This window comes from Poecilia formosa, unplaced genomic scaffold (assembly GCF_000485575.1).
Source record: "Poecilia formosa unplaced genomic scaffold, Poecilia_formosa-5.1.2 Scaffold372, whole genome shotgun sequence".
Classification (NCBI taxonomy): domain Eukaryota; kingdom Metazoa; phylum Chordata; class Actinopteri; order Cyprinodontiformes; family Poeciliidae; genus Poecilia; species Poecilia formosa.
In genome coordinates this window covers 365736-380455 of record NW_006800311.1, presented here as the reverse complement: position 1 = coordinate 380455, position 14720 = coordinate 365736, and the positions used below count along the sequence as shown (strand labels likewise).

The 14720-nt window shown below is 44.8% G+C and overlaps 1 protein-coding gene across 1 annotated transcript in view; it reads right to left on the bottom strand.

Moving 5' to 3' along the window:
• Window positions 1-14720, bottom strand: part of ebf1a (EBF transcription factor 1a) — an 84966-nt gene that overhangs the window by 23750 nt on the left and 46496 nt on the right. Inside the window, exons 9-10 of the mRNA XM_007575208.2 lie at window positions 12994-13124; window positions 11044-11170 (exon numbers count right to left, since the gene is read on the bottom strand). Of these exons, the coding sequence (XP_007575270.1) occupies window positions 11044-11170; window positions 12994-13124 (258 nt within the window). The remainder of the gene's footprint in view (window positions 1-11043; window positions 11171-12993; window positions 13125-14720) is intronic.

The window sequence follows — 14720 nt, the reverse complement described above, 5'->3', positions numbered from 1 at the left end:
CTGTGTGTTTGGCAGCCTGTGAGGTGTTGGACAGCTCTGGCATGGCAAAGGCTGCACACCCATCTGCCCCTCCCGCCCTCCCTTCTTAGTAATGCAGTTACTTTTCAGCACGCGTGTGCCTCGAGTACATATGTGCAAAGACAGCAGAGCGTCCGATTGCAGCCTTTACCATAAATCCACGTAGCTGTGACTGATGGTTGTGGATAGATAGTGTTTTTTTTCCTCTGTAATTAGGACACAAGATGTAGAGAAATGCATGGCGACTCGCACGCTCTCGCTCAGTTATGATTTTGTCAGATGTTGGCAATTCCAGTTGGGGCTTAGTGCCTAAGTCTATCAGTGGTTGAGATTACAGACAGATTTATGTGATTCGCGGGCTCCCCAGAGGACCTGCGGCCTCGCACTGGTTAATCACTGCTTCACATTCGCTCCTTCCCGCCGCTCTCTCACCGCACTGCTACATTTTTCAACGCAACACCAAAGCTTTTTGCACCCCTGCCGATAAAAAAAAAAAAAAAAAACGGCGTGAAACTGCTTCCGTTTTTTCTGAATCCCGTCTTCGACGGGGGTTAATTCTTGATAATCCCACTAATCAAAAGGTTAAACCTCCCCCCTGACCTTCGCTTGCTTCATAAAAGAGGGAAAATTCCTTTTCTCGTCAGATCAGCAGGCTTTTTTCTTTTCACTGAATTATCGAGTCGCCTTATTGAACTTTGAATTGTCTAGCGTGCATGTTTTTCTTCTCAGCACGGCGAAAGCACATAAAATGCACAACCTCGACAGTTTCAGCAGATACGGCCAAAAGGAGTGTGTCTAAAATAAGCCCGCGTGGGAACACGGTTTATCTGATTGCGCCTCGTCGTTCCGCCACGAGTTAAATCCCAGATGCAGGCAGGATGCGGCGTTGGTCGACCGCGTTATTGCGCTGCGGCCTGGTGTCATTGTTGTTAGTGCATCAGTGGTACCTGTGTAGATGAAGCGTCCAGGTGTGCCTTTGCAGAACTGTTTCGATTTGTAGGACAGCGTGACTTCCACCACCCCTGGGATGTGCCTGGGCGGGGTCTGCACACGGATGGCGTGGGGAGTGATCAACTACAGAGAGGGCAGAAGGGAGGGGGGTTAATGAAATGAAACTTCATATCTTACCAGCCGCTCCTGGGAGTACTCTTGGATTGTCTGAGCCCCTNGTGTGTGTGTGTGAATCTTGAGGTCTTGCGTTGATCAGCGACTAATATAAGCAATTACAGAGCTTGGTTCCAATATAACAAAGGCTTGATCGCTCCGGGGAACAAGCTAAACACATGCACACACACTCACACACACACACACACACACACACACACACACACACACAACACACACAGAGTGAGCTCATCCTGACGGCAGGGAGAAAGCACTCTCTCTGCATGCTGTGGTCGTGCAACGGTAATTGAATATGAGAAGATTTACCATGAATATTTAAACATTAGAATAAATACAATGAAGATCTGAGGCATACAGTACAAACACTTCAGAGGAGGACTGCTGCTGGATAAGTGCTCTCTCCACATAATTCATTCCTAATGTACTGTCTCTGCCTTTCTCCCTGTCTCCCTGTGCTTCCGAACAGTCTTAGCTCTCTCCTGAGCCGCCTTGGAAGTCAACGTGAGGTCTTGTCTACTTTTCAGGGGAGCGTCCCTCCCTTCGAGGTTGCTGCGTCTCAGTCGCCCGAGTGCGCTCGGGCTCGTATTTGTGCCAGGAGACAAAGAAAAGCTACTATTATTCGCTGGGAATTGCCTTGGTGCGTTTGTCCCATCCGTCTGTTTTCCCTGTGGGTCGCAGCTTGGATGTTTCCTGAGGGCTGATGCCTCACTCGCCTCACATCTGAGCAGCCAGGCTGACTAGGCGGCCCCAAGAAAAAAAAAAAAAAAAGGCCCCCAGAGGGTATGAGTACAAGCTGTCCTGCTGGACCTCTAGTGATTTCACCATTGCTTCACTCCTATACACGCAACCACACACACACACATACACGTGCACACGCACACACACACACACTCTTGAACCAAAGACAGGAGCCAGAGTAGGTGATGCTCTCCTTTGGCAACACAAACATATTTGGACAGCTCTCCCTGTGGACTGCTCCCAGTAATCCATAAGAGTGAATGAAAGGAAAGGTGAATAGCTAGAAGCAAAGACGCCAGAGGGAAGAAAGAGCAAAAGTCCCGGTGCCAGGGGCAGGCTCAACTTCCCAAGAAGGACGCACATTAGAGGCTGCATGATCCGACGGATGAAACAAAACACAATGACACGATCGCATGCAACAAATACGGCGTGAATTATTGCCGGGGACAAATATTTGACATTACTTCCCCCATTGTCTGATCTCCGCAAAGCCTAAAGGAGGATTTTCCCTGGATTAGGACCCACCAGAGTCGGAGGAGAAAAGAGTGTGTGTGTGGGGGGGGGATTGTTCCGGCAAAATCCTCTGTTTCGTCTCAAAGGCTTTTGTTTTTATGATGAATTTTTTATCAGTTCTGCTCAATGTGCCAAATGAGCCTCGAGTGAACAATAGCATAAAAAACCCTAGGACATACAGGATACCCCTATTACAAATAAAGACACAATTTTGGTAATTGAGAGAGGAAACTATATTGTCTCTGCTCGTTTTCAAGGGCCATAAACCAGAGGAGGTGTGTGTGTGTGTGTGTGTGTGCGTGTGTGTGTGTGTGTGTGTGTGTGTGTGAGGGCGGGGGAGACGAAGCACTTCGCTAACTACTTTTGCTCCATCTCTTTAGGGATTATTTGTTGCCTTTTTTATGCCCTTACAGGTGCATCTGCATGAATTAGAATATCTTTGAAAAGTTCATTTTTCTCAGGAATCCAGTTCAAAGAGTGGTAGCCTTTTAGTAATTTGTTGCACAGAAAGTGATTCAGATCAAGCTACTATTTCTGTTCATTTTGATGGCCAAAAATTGAATTCCTCAAAATATTTGAAGATCACATAAGGTAAATAAAAATGAGTTTTAATACGTATATTTCATGATATGCACAGAAAGGGAAAACACTGCTGACTTGACCGTTGTCCAGCCAGCATTTTGTAAGCACCCCTCATAAGGAAGGCATCCCTTAAAAAGGTATTGCTGAAGAAACTAGTTTCACTTTACGCTCTCCTTGAAAATGGTTGGGAAAATGTTCATGTCTTTACTGTAGCAAGCCTTTATTGACATATTCTCCTGAATAACTTCTGATTAAAATCAAAATGTTGCTGTCTACAAGTCTCCTGTAAAACATATCCTTCACAAACTTGAAGTTATTTATCATACGGCCTCCCGCTTTGTGACTTTTCACAGGAAAAAAAAAAAATCACTGGTTTCTTCCTATACCACGAAACTCTCACTAAGAAAACTCCTTCATATGTACAGTAATGACTTAATACCAATAAGAATAGTTGATGTTTAAGTTTCATTTGGTCACTCTTCTTCACTTCCCCCTCTTAAAAATTCTTTGATAAAAATTGCCCAACAAAGCTGCACCTTTTGTTCAGCGGCTTGGTTTTATTATGTGACTATATTTGCTATTTACTTTCGTCTTTTCTGGTGTTAATAGTCTAAAATTTTTCTCTCTTTTGTTGTATAGTATGGTGTAATATTGTTCTTTTCCAGCTCTTTAATGTTAATGAGAATTGGTTCTCAGTCGATCCGGTTGGATAGGTGAAAGATTTCTTTTGTGTTTGTTTTTTTGGACAATGAAATTAATTAACTTTTCAGTGATAATCTTGCAAAGATGAATGTAAGATCTACGTTCAATATCTTACATTTTGCAGCAGAAGTTAGTGCTAGAGGGAAAAAAAAACAACAACTCCTTTGCTTGAAAGAAAAAAAAAAGGAGTGGTGGGCTTCTGCACTCCGGGATTCAAAGCTCCCACTCTCCCATACAGGTATATTTATAATCCTTAGCTGTCGCTCTCCAGAAGAGCAAATCAAAGCCAGTAAAACATAACTGCCATAAATAAATGAATAGATGAGCAACAGCCCTGGACTGGAGGGATTCACCTAGCAATCACCCACATCAGATCAGATCAATGCTCATGGAAATTTCATGAAGCCTAGAATCCACATCGCTTCATATTTCACTATAATAACCCACAGAGCCGCAGGGGGAGTGCGTACGAAGAGGTGAGGGTGGGAAGGGGGGAAGGAAGGGAAGGAAATAAAGCCAGGGTGTTGAGGGGGGAAGTGGGGGGACTGGAGAGGGAGGCATAGAGAGGGTGAATATTGGGTGCGTACGGAGAAGGTGGGAGGATAATTGAGAAATCAGAGCAGTCCAGTCGTCCTGGAAGCTGAAAAGTCAGCGCCCGGTTGCCCCGTCTCCGCGGCTTGTGTCACAGCGCTGTGTGTGCCGGGAGGTGAGTGGGTAGGGTAGTTGCAGGGTTAGGTAATTGGCTCTGAGGCTTGATGTTAACACCTTAACAGGCCCTCAGACGGCGGGGTAAGGAGCTGATCATATCACAACCTTCTGTTTCTCTCCCCCTCCTCCCTCCCCCTCTCTTCGCTCCCTGTCCTTCCCTCCCCTCTGCAGTCTCCCGTGCTCAGGTGTGATCTCATAAGCGCTGCTTGGCGATCGATGCCGCCAGTGGCAGGGGGTTCAATAGCCCTGAATTACAGCTTCATTTCTGCCCCCATCCCCTCCTTCCCTCCCCTCCTTTCCTCCTCCTCACACAGATGAGAGCTGCCCACTAACACCCCCATCCCACCTCCCCCTTTGCCTTCCTTCTCACTCACACACACTCACACACACACATAAGAAACACCCCCACCAACTACTCACAATCCAGATCAATACCTTACAATCTAATTTTTATCCATTTTTCCATAAACCCTGAGATTGCGTTTATTTGCAGAATCCGACAAGCTAAATAAAGCATCGCTTGAACATGTCAGGGAGACTAATGCGTGGCTGGAAATTCATACAGAGAAAACAGATGAGTGGAGCTTTTCGCTCCTAAAGGAAGGGAGAGGCTGAGCCCGACGGGAAGAGAGAGAGAGAGAAAGAGGGGTGGGGTGGGGAGGTGGGAAAAGATGGAGATTCCACAAATCAATGGAGGTGAGGACGCTGCTAGAACGTAAGCCCTAATTATCTGTTGCAAAAAGTGCATGTCGACAGTTAACAATACCTGACAGCTAGGAGCCTCACAGGGAGAATGCAAATTTAAAAAAAAAAAAAAAAAAAAATCCAGATAGAAACTGTGCGCTTGAATTAAGACATAATTATAAAAAAAAGTAAGAAACCTTTCCCTCTGGTGAAGGCTGCTCATTTTCAGCAGGGTATAAAATAATCTACATCCAAATTCATTTACATCATCATCATGGAGCAGATGTTCCCATAATAAGAAGGCAGCATGCTAAAGAGGGAAGACAAGCCACATGGTGCAGAAAATTAATCTCAATCTCAAATAGAGGTGTGAGTTTTGTTGCAGTTAGGCACCAGGAATGTATGCGGCTCCCTCGGCTGGCCCGGTTTCCAGCAGCTGTAAGACTGGGCCGGTTTAATCAACAGCAGGCATCCGCCCAAGCTCAATAAAAGGCAGCATTCACAAATAGGAGCGGGACGAGTAATTGACCACCTCACGGTCGAACCCGGCTTTTATTGCCAGATGACATGTGCGTCGTCAATGCGATGTGGGGGCATCGCGAGTTTATATGTGAATGTGTTTATCTGCGGGATGTTATCTTTAGCCATGCATAAAAAAATAAAAAAATAAATAAAATCCTGCATATTTTCTGCTGAAAAAGTTGCATCGAATTAATCCAAGCTTTCCCTGGTTTGATTACGAAGTGAAACCTTGTATTGACAGCGCTTTGGAAAAGCATTCATGCCACTAGGACCTTTCCGATGTTACAATTACAAGCTTTATTATGCTTCCTTGAACTAGTTAGAGCAGGTCGCCGAGTGACACAGAACATGTTCATTGTAACGTTTTCATAAAATCATTCTCGGATAATACAATTTTAATTGTGCCTTTCAGAATTAGCTGTTTTTGGGGCCTCCTGTCACTTTAAATTCAAGCAAGCTGCTGCTGGCCACGCCCACTCAACATGTACATTTGCACTTCATAGCATATTTTTTTCTTTTTTAAGGTTTTACTGGCTCTAGTGGCCTTTATTTGATAGTTAATTGACAGGAAAGTTGGTAATGAGAGATGGGGAAAGACATGCGGCAAAAGTTGCCAGGCTGTGAATTGAACCTGAGACAGCTGCATCAAGGACTAAGGCCTCCATACATGAGTTGTGCTTAACCCCTGCGCCACCACAGCACAACCTTAATAGCATCTTTGACCCTGAGTCGGATCCAGGAGCAGAAGTGAAGCCTCCAGCACAACAATCAGAAACAGCAAGTTGTTTATGAATTGCAAGCCAACAACAAAACACTTGTTTTTTCCAGCAGCCATTGCAACCGGCACACAGAAAGCTGGGTTCACCTGCGGTTTCTGCTAATTGTGATTGAGAAACGACTCGTTTTCCAGACACCTACAAACATCAACTTCAGCTAAATATTTTACTGTTAAAATTTATGAAAAGGGAAAATGTGGCATATATTTATATTCACCCCTCTTTAATCTGATACCCTTAAATAAAACCCAGTGTAACAAATTGCCTTCAAAAGTCAGGTGGGAACATCTGTTGATAGCACAACTTTTATTTGTGAACTCCATAAATGTGGCCTTAAAAAGTCTTGTTTTCCAAAAGCCACATAGGTAATCACTCAAAGATTGATCTGGTCAGACTAAAGTCAACTGTGTAAACACCATGCCTGCAGGTAAACATGGTGATGGCAGCATCATACTGAGATGAAGCTTTTCCTAAGCAGGCAAATATGATGAGAAAAATGAAGGCGCTGAACTCATGGCAGTTCTTGGAGTAATCCCGTTTAAAGGCTGTAAGAAACTTGAGTCTCAGTCAGAGGTTCACTTTTTATGAAGAGAGCCACCCTAGAAATACACCACAAGTCACAATGGAAAGCATTTTCATGAGGTGGTGTGGCCCAGTCAAATCCTTAACCTAAATTCAGCTGAGAGTCCCTGGTAAAATTTGAAAATCTTGCCACAGTCTCAATATCCAGTGAGAGGAATGTTGTGAAAGAAAAATTAGGGGGATGTATTTCATAAGCATTTCATGCAAATTTCCAATAAAATACAGCAATGTTCACTATTATAAGGAGACAAAATGCGGAAAAGTTCAAGGTCTGCGAATGCTTTCGCAAGGCACTGAGACCTAGCGTTATTTTGGAGTTTGTGAGAGCATCTTCATGCTTGCTTCACACCCCTTGGCATTATCTATGCTTCCCAACAGAACATGCAGTGTTCTAAAATGACAGGCAACTGACTGCCTGAGCTTCCTCTACTCCTAAAACTAATTTAGAGCTCAGAAGGCAGAAGCTCCGCAGAGACGGGGAAAGGATGTCAGCGGCAGCTGGTTTAAATTCTCTTCTTGACTTTTGTCTTTTTTCCTCTCGCTGTCCCCGCTCCTCCTGGCTGCAAGCTGACTGATGTTTCCACCACACCTAATCTGCACTCATTGCTGAAAAACCACCCCTAATGTTTGCGTGGGCGCGCGTGCGTGCGCGTGTGCGAGCGTCACCGGCAGCCCTTAATGTGAGCCAGCAGAGCCTTTTAATATCAGCAGAAGCCGAGGTGGAAGCGGCACACAGACAAGGTTGCATACTGAGGAGGGAGGGGGATTGCCTTTTCAACGACACGGGCGATTCATCAACTCTCCCAATCTGAGGCCGGCATTCCAGCCCTGCACACAAGAACGTGTGGACACGTGGGTCCTGCTGGTGGAGCATTATCGCCTCGTATTGCATGGAGAAAAGAAAAGGGAGCGCTTCCTTGATGAATGTTGCGACGACCCAGTGAAGAGGTGATACTCAAGCCAACATGGAGTTGCATCTGTACCCAGAGGAGGAGGAGGATGTAGATGGAGGCAAGGGGGGGGGCAAGCAATGACCTGATAATAAGAGAGGGGGATTAGGGAGAGCTCTCAGCCCCAGAGGTGGGTAAGGCAGAGGGCAGAGAGTGGAACAGAAGAGGGATAAAGGGATAAAACGACAGAGGAAGAGCAGGGATTGGAAAAAAAAAAACAACAACATTCTTTTATTCTTATCAGTGGATAGCTTAATTGCCTTTGATGATTCTAATTGAAGCTTTTGGAAGTCTAATGACAGAGGAGTCCTCAGAGACGGCAGGAAACACATTACTGTAATAGCTTCTCAGCGATTCTCCTCTGCACCCAAAGTTCCCTCAGTTGTCCCGTCTATCCAGAGCGACAGTCCAATTTTTGTCCAGCTGGTGGCTCTAGCTGCGTGCTGGAGTATCGATAATCATGCAGTGGAAGGTGTGCGGCAAAGAGAAAACACAAAGAAAGGGGTTATGAGGGTAGCATGTTTGCAAAGCAGCAGTAGCAGCAGTATTGGGTATGTGTTGACTTAATTAGGTCTGTGAGCTGCTCGCTTTCCTCTCCTCAGCAGAAGTTGATTAGCAATGCCAGCTGTCCCCAATGTAATTCGGAGCGTGCACACGCGTGCGCGCACATGGAATATACGAGTGCATGCGAGTCTGACGCTGCTGGGCTGCGTTGATGTGTGTTGATGTGTGTTTATGTGTGCGCCGTGGCTGCCAGCTGCCACACGGCGCTGCCAATCCTCTATGATTAGTACCCACTGGCAACTGGGCTCAAACTGGTGCCAAACAGACCCAGGAGGGTAACGTAGCCCACGGTAATCCTCCTCTCTCTCTGTCGTCCGCTTCTCCTCTCCTCCTTCTCTCGCATCAATTTTTTTTTTTTTTTTTTTTGTTTCTCTCACCCCGTCGACCATTTCTGGCTCTCGCTCGCGACGCTAAACGAGAACAGGCTCCTTCTCCCCCTCGCGGGAAGTGGAACAATACAGAAGCTTGGGAGAGAGAAAGGTACAAATACCCGCTGAGGATGCGCAGCAGTGGCTAAAAAGGAAGTGTGAGAAAAAAAAAAAAAAAGTCAGGCTGGGATCTGTGCCTCGCCACGGTTGACTGTGCCCTTGTGAAGATGTTGTTGCTTGGCAAGCAGCTCTGTGGCGTCCGTGCTAGGCTCCAGGCGGATAACCTTGCAGCCTCTCACCTGTTGAGAGTCCTCTGTGCACCTCTGTGGCGGCCAAGAGGGTGGCGAGAGCGAGCAAAATGAGGGAGAAAGATGAATTCGCTCAATGTTTTTCGAAAAACTGAACGTGACGTTGTGATTGGACTGAAGATGGCGAGAAGAATGCAGGATTTGTCCGTTTTGGAGATGGACCAAGGAACTGGCTGTTCATCAAAAACTGGTGACCAGCTGGTCAATGCCCAAAAATCTGATGTCTATGATTCAGTGAATAGAGCGTATGTGCCAGGTTGCACTTCTGAGAAGCACACTCTTTAATATGAATGCTGACACAGAGGTTTGACAGTGTTTTCACTGTCATTGAGCTGTTTAAAAAAAAGCCAGTCAAAGAACAGAGATGAAAAAGGAAACCTAATCTTCTACGGGATATATAGACACAAGTCTATAGATTTGTAAATGTTATTACACTCTTTTGGAAGTTGAGGCAATAATCTACGTTTTCTAGAAAATAAACACTTAAGATCCTTATTTAGTAATGGTCCGATGCTAACTGCAGTAACCCCTAATATGAGCCGATAAAGACAGTTTAAAATGTCAACGCCATAAATCATTTGCCTTTGTTTTAAAACAATAGTAAACCCCCCCACTTTTTTTTTTTTTTTTTTACAATGGCGGCTCTTTCACACACTTTGTCGCCTCCACACTAGATTTATGGGAGGAGGGCTAGAGAAAAAAAAAAACCCTCTTTTAAACGCCTATATTGTAATTCTTAAAGACAAGTATCTGCAAAAAGAAAAAAATAAACTGTACAGAAGGGTCAAAGCTTTAAAAGAAACAAGAGATCGGAAATTGGTCACAAAATTGTGATTGGATAATCTCTAGCATTTATGAGTCCCACATGACTGGTGCACCAAAAGGCCGAAGGCGCACACAGACACTCCTGTATGCACTTCCTGTATACCCACACAGCTCTGTGTGTTTGGCAGCCTGTGAGGTGTTGGACAGCTCTGGCATGGCAAAGGCTGCACACCCATCTGCCCCTCCCGCCCTCCCTTCTTAGTAATGCAGTTACTTTTCAGCACGCGTGTGCCTCGAGTACATATGTGCAAAGACAGCAGAGCGTCCGATTGCAGCCTTTACCATAAATCCACGTAGCTGTGACTGATGGTTGTGGATAGATAGTGTTTTTTTTCCTCTGTAATTAGGACACAAGATGTAGAGAAATGCATGGCGACTCGCACGCTCTCGCTCAGTTATGATTTTGTCAGATGTTGGCAATTCCAGTTGGGGCTTAGTGCCTAAGTCTATCAGTGGTTGAGATTACAGACAGATTTATGTGATTCGCGGGCTCCCCAGAGGACCTGCGGCCTCGCACTGGTTAATCACTGCTTCACATTCGCTCCTTCCCGCCGCTCTCTCACCGCACTGCTACATTTTTCAACGCAACACCAAAGCTTTTTGCACCCCTGCCGATAAAAAAAAAAAAAAAAAACGGCGTGAAACTGCTTCCGTTTTTTCTGAATCCCGTCTTCGACGGGGGTTAATTCTTGATAATCCCACTAATCAAAAGGTTAAACCTCCCCCCTGACCTTCGCTTGCTTCATAAAAGAGGGAAAATTCCTTTTCTCGTCAGATCAGCAGGCTTTTTTCTTTTCACTGAATTATCGAGTCACCTTATTGAACTTTGAATTGTCTAGCGTGCATGTTTTTCTTCTCAGCACGGCGAAAGCACATAAAATGCACAACCTCGACAGTTTCAGCAGATACGGCCAAAAGGAGTGTGTCTAAAATAAGCCCGCGTGGGAACACGGTTTATCTGATTGCGCCTCGTCGTTCCGCCACGAGTTAAATCCCAGATGCAGGCAGGATGCGGCGTTGGTCGACCGCGTTATTGCGCTGCGGCCTGGTGTCGTTGTCGTTAGTGCATCAGTGGTACCTGTGTAGATGAAGCGTCCAGGTGTGCCTTTGCAGAACTGTTTCGATTTGTAGGACAGCGTGACTTCCACCACCCCTGGGATGTGCCTGGGCGGGGTCTGCACACGGATGGCGTGGGGAGTGATCAACTACAGAGAGGGCAGAAGGGAGGGGGGTTAATGAAATGAAACTTCATATCTTACCAGCCGCTCCTGGGAGTACTCTTGGATTGTCTGAGCCCCTCTTGTTTTGCAGCTTTGACTGTTTTTTTTTTTTGTTTTGTTTTTTTTCCGGTATAATAAGCCTGAAAATGATGTGTTAGCGCCAAAGCCCTCAGGTGGCCTCATAGCCCAAGGCAATGTCACTGTGAGGCTTAGGATGGTTATCAGCGCTGACATGGGCTATGTAATAAGGATTCAAAAGCTGTTATCTGTTTATGAATAAAACACACTTTTTCCTCTGCTCGCACCTATTGAACAGCTTAAGTAAGTGCATAATATGCTTGTCCCCACTGGCCCCGTCTCTGTGTCTGTCAGCTGAAGCCATCCAGCCGCCGTTAGCCACATGAAAGCACAAAAAGGCTCACTTAGTGAGGCTCGCGTCGCATGCACGTGTGCATTCTGAAGGGTCTTTGAAGGAAACGGTATCATGACAAAGCGCAGATGAGACCTCATTGAGGGCTGGTTCTCTGCAGCGAGCTAGCACTCAAACGCTAGGAGCGCTCAAAAGCTATCAGTGCCGCTGCCAGCACTTTAAGCATGTGGATGCATGTGTGCGTCGCTCTTAACTGTCCCTTTCATTCCTCACTTAGCCAGGCTTTCATTCCACCATTGTCTGCAACCCGCCTCCCCCACGTCCCTCCCAAACTCACCCCCTCAGCGAGACAATATAGGAGCTTTTTATAGAATTATTCCTTTACTAAAGAGAAAGCTGTTTAGCTGCTCTGCCTTGCTGACCTTCAGTTTTTACACATACACTGCATTTACATTTTAGTCATGTGGCAGATGCTCCTTACAAAGGGATTCGTCCTGCGCGGCGTGCACACGCGTTTCAAGAAAGTGTTCTTTCAAACGCAGCCTAATAGATGGCAGGTAAGGAAGGAAGGAAGTGAACAGAGAGCGGCGCAGACTGCAGCCTGCTGCTCAGATTTTAAAATGGATGTGAAAAGTACTTACAGTTTGAAGCTACTTATTGCTTTTAATTGCTTATTAATCGTTTTGTTAGTGTTTCTTGATTGGTTCTTTCAATATTCAAGTTGTCGGTGTTTGTTTTTCTCCCACATAGTCAAAGTCAACGACAAGCAAAGAGTTATTTTTATTTGTTCTCAGCAGTAGTGCGTTAGCAGAATGACTGCATGTAAAATTATCACTAATCGCAAATAAAGAACTTTGACACAGCTAAAATTACTGGCTTGGAAATTCAAATTTTCTGTGAAATACACCAAAAAAGGGTAATCTTACCAATGCATAATGTCCATCATCTTATTCTGCAATATTTTAAATTACTTGATTTCTATCTACTGCTTCAAGTCAGATTTTTATGATCTCTTGGGATTAAGGTAAAACAGATTTGGATATTTTTGGAGCTGATTCCACGCTTATTGTTTTCCTCTTAAATGTGTTGATGTCTATTTAAAGAGAGGAAAAATAAATTGTGTGGTTCAGCAATAAAAATACTTTAGTAACAAATTAATAAATCCAACAAATCCATTTCTAGAAGGAAGCCTTTAGTTAACATATAAATGTTTATCAACTTAAACAGTGACGGATAAATCTCATATTTGCTCTAAGATTAATCTCAGCACCTTTCCCATAAAATAACTGTAAAAAATATTTTCTTATGTGGGATGCTACGTAAATCTGCCAAGTAAATATTCTCAAATTAAAAAAAAAATAAAAATGCTTCAGTGTGATATTATTCAAGTGCAATATATTTTTGTAATGACAGGTGAAGTGTGAAACAGGTAACTCACCTCACTCCAGACAAGCATTGTTCCAAAAATGACTTGGAGGCCATCGAAGAAGTTGTCTCCGATGATGATGACCGTTGCGCCCCCTGTTGTCCAGCCTTCACTGGGACTGATGGCTTTGATGCTGGGGGTTGCTGGAAAACAACAACAAAAAAAATTCCCACATAACAGATTAGATTCTAACAGACCGAAAACAAAAGATCAGAAAGGTTTCTGCCACCGGTGCCATGCGTTGTCTCTCTTTCTCTCTTTTTCTCTCTCTCTCTCTTTCTCTCTCTCCATCGTCTTTCACACACTCTCAGACACACACAGATCACCCCTCGGCCCTCTCCCAGGGGTCAGGGCGTGGACGTGGAATTCTAATCAGAGTGATTATACGCACCCCGTTATTAAACATCACCTCTGCCCTGCGTGTGAGGGCAGCGGTGGTGCGCTTGTTTTTATGACACGTGGCAAAGCGTGCGGGCGTGTAAATGTCAGGTGTGCTCAGTGTCTGATCAAAGGGCACGCGACCGGGGAGCAGAGCAGAGCCAACAGTAGCTGTGCCCCCTGAATACCTCTGCCTTCATTAACCAAACACTTAGCTCTCGCTCAGCTGTGTGTGCAACATAACTGTGTGTCAGTTTCCATCTCCTGGCCGGTGGAGCCTCTCTGAACACACGCTCCTGTTGGCATAAATGTTGCCGATTCGTACGGTGTGCGAGTTTCCCCTTGCAAGAACGTGCACAAAAGTATTCAGACTGCTTGAACTGTGTCCCATTTAGTTGTAATGAAAGTAGAAACAAATGTATTTTATGGTTATTTTAGGCCGGTGAAAGTTATGCGTAATTGTAGACTGGAAGGGAAATGATATATGGTTTCACCTTTTCAGTAGAAAAAAAAAAGTTTCTTCTGACTATGTACTTATGAAGACATTTGAGGTTTAAAGGAACAAAGCAACCTTACTGGCCGTTCAGCTAAGCTAACAGAAGCCCACGGTAACCCTGAAGGAGATTCAGACACCGACAGCACCGGAGGAAGAACTTGTTGACAGGATAACACATCCTTTATGGAAGAATAGCATGAAGGAGGCTTTTGTTGAAAGAAATCCATGCAGGGGACAAAACAAACACATTATAGAAGGTACTCTGGTTAAAGTAGACCAGATGTCTTCATGTTGCGATGGCATTATGCTGCGTGGATGCTTTTCTTCAGCAGGGACATGAAAGCTGGAGTTGGTGGAAAAAAGGCCGGAGCAAAACCACAAGGCAATGCTTTAATAAAACCTTTTAGAGAATACAGAAGTCTTGACTCTCTGGGAAAAGATTCACCTTCCAGCAGGAAAACAACTCAAAACAGGAGCCAAAGTTATGAGTTGGAGTGGCCAAGTCAAAGTACAGATCTCTATTAAATTGTGTCAAGACTTTTAAAAAAAAAAGACGAGCGCAGACTCATTCAGATCCACAGAGCTTGGCATTTTGCAAAGAATATTGGGCTTTTATTTCAGTCTGTGGATCTGCAGAAACTTGCAGACGTAGCAGCTGCGAAACGAACTGACGGTAACCATAAGCACGCCACTCTTTTTTACTTCTGAAAACATTTCTCTTCCACCTCACAACTACGCACTAGTTGGCGTTGCTCCATCAAGTATCCCCCCTCACCAGAAAAAAAATAAAAAGAAGTTTGCGGTTGTGACATTACAAAATGTTACATCTGCAAAGTGCCGTTACCGTCACCATGATTTCAGTAAC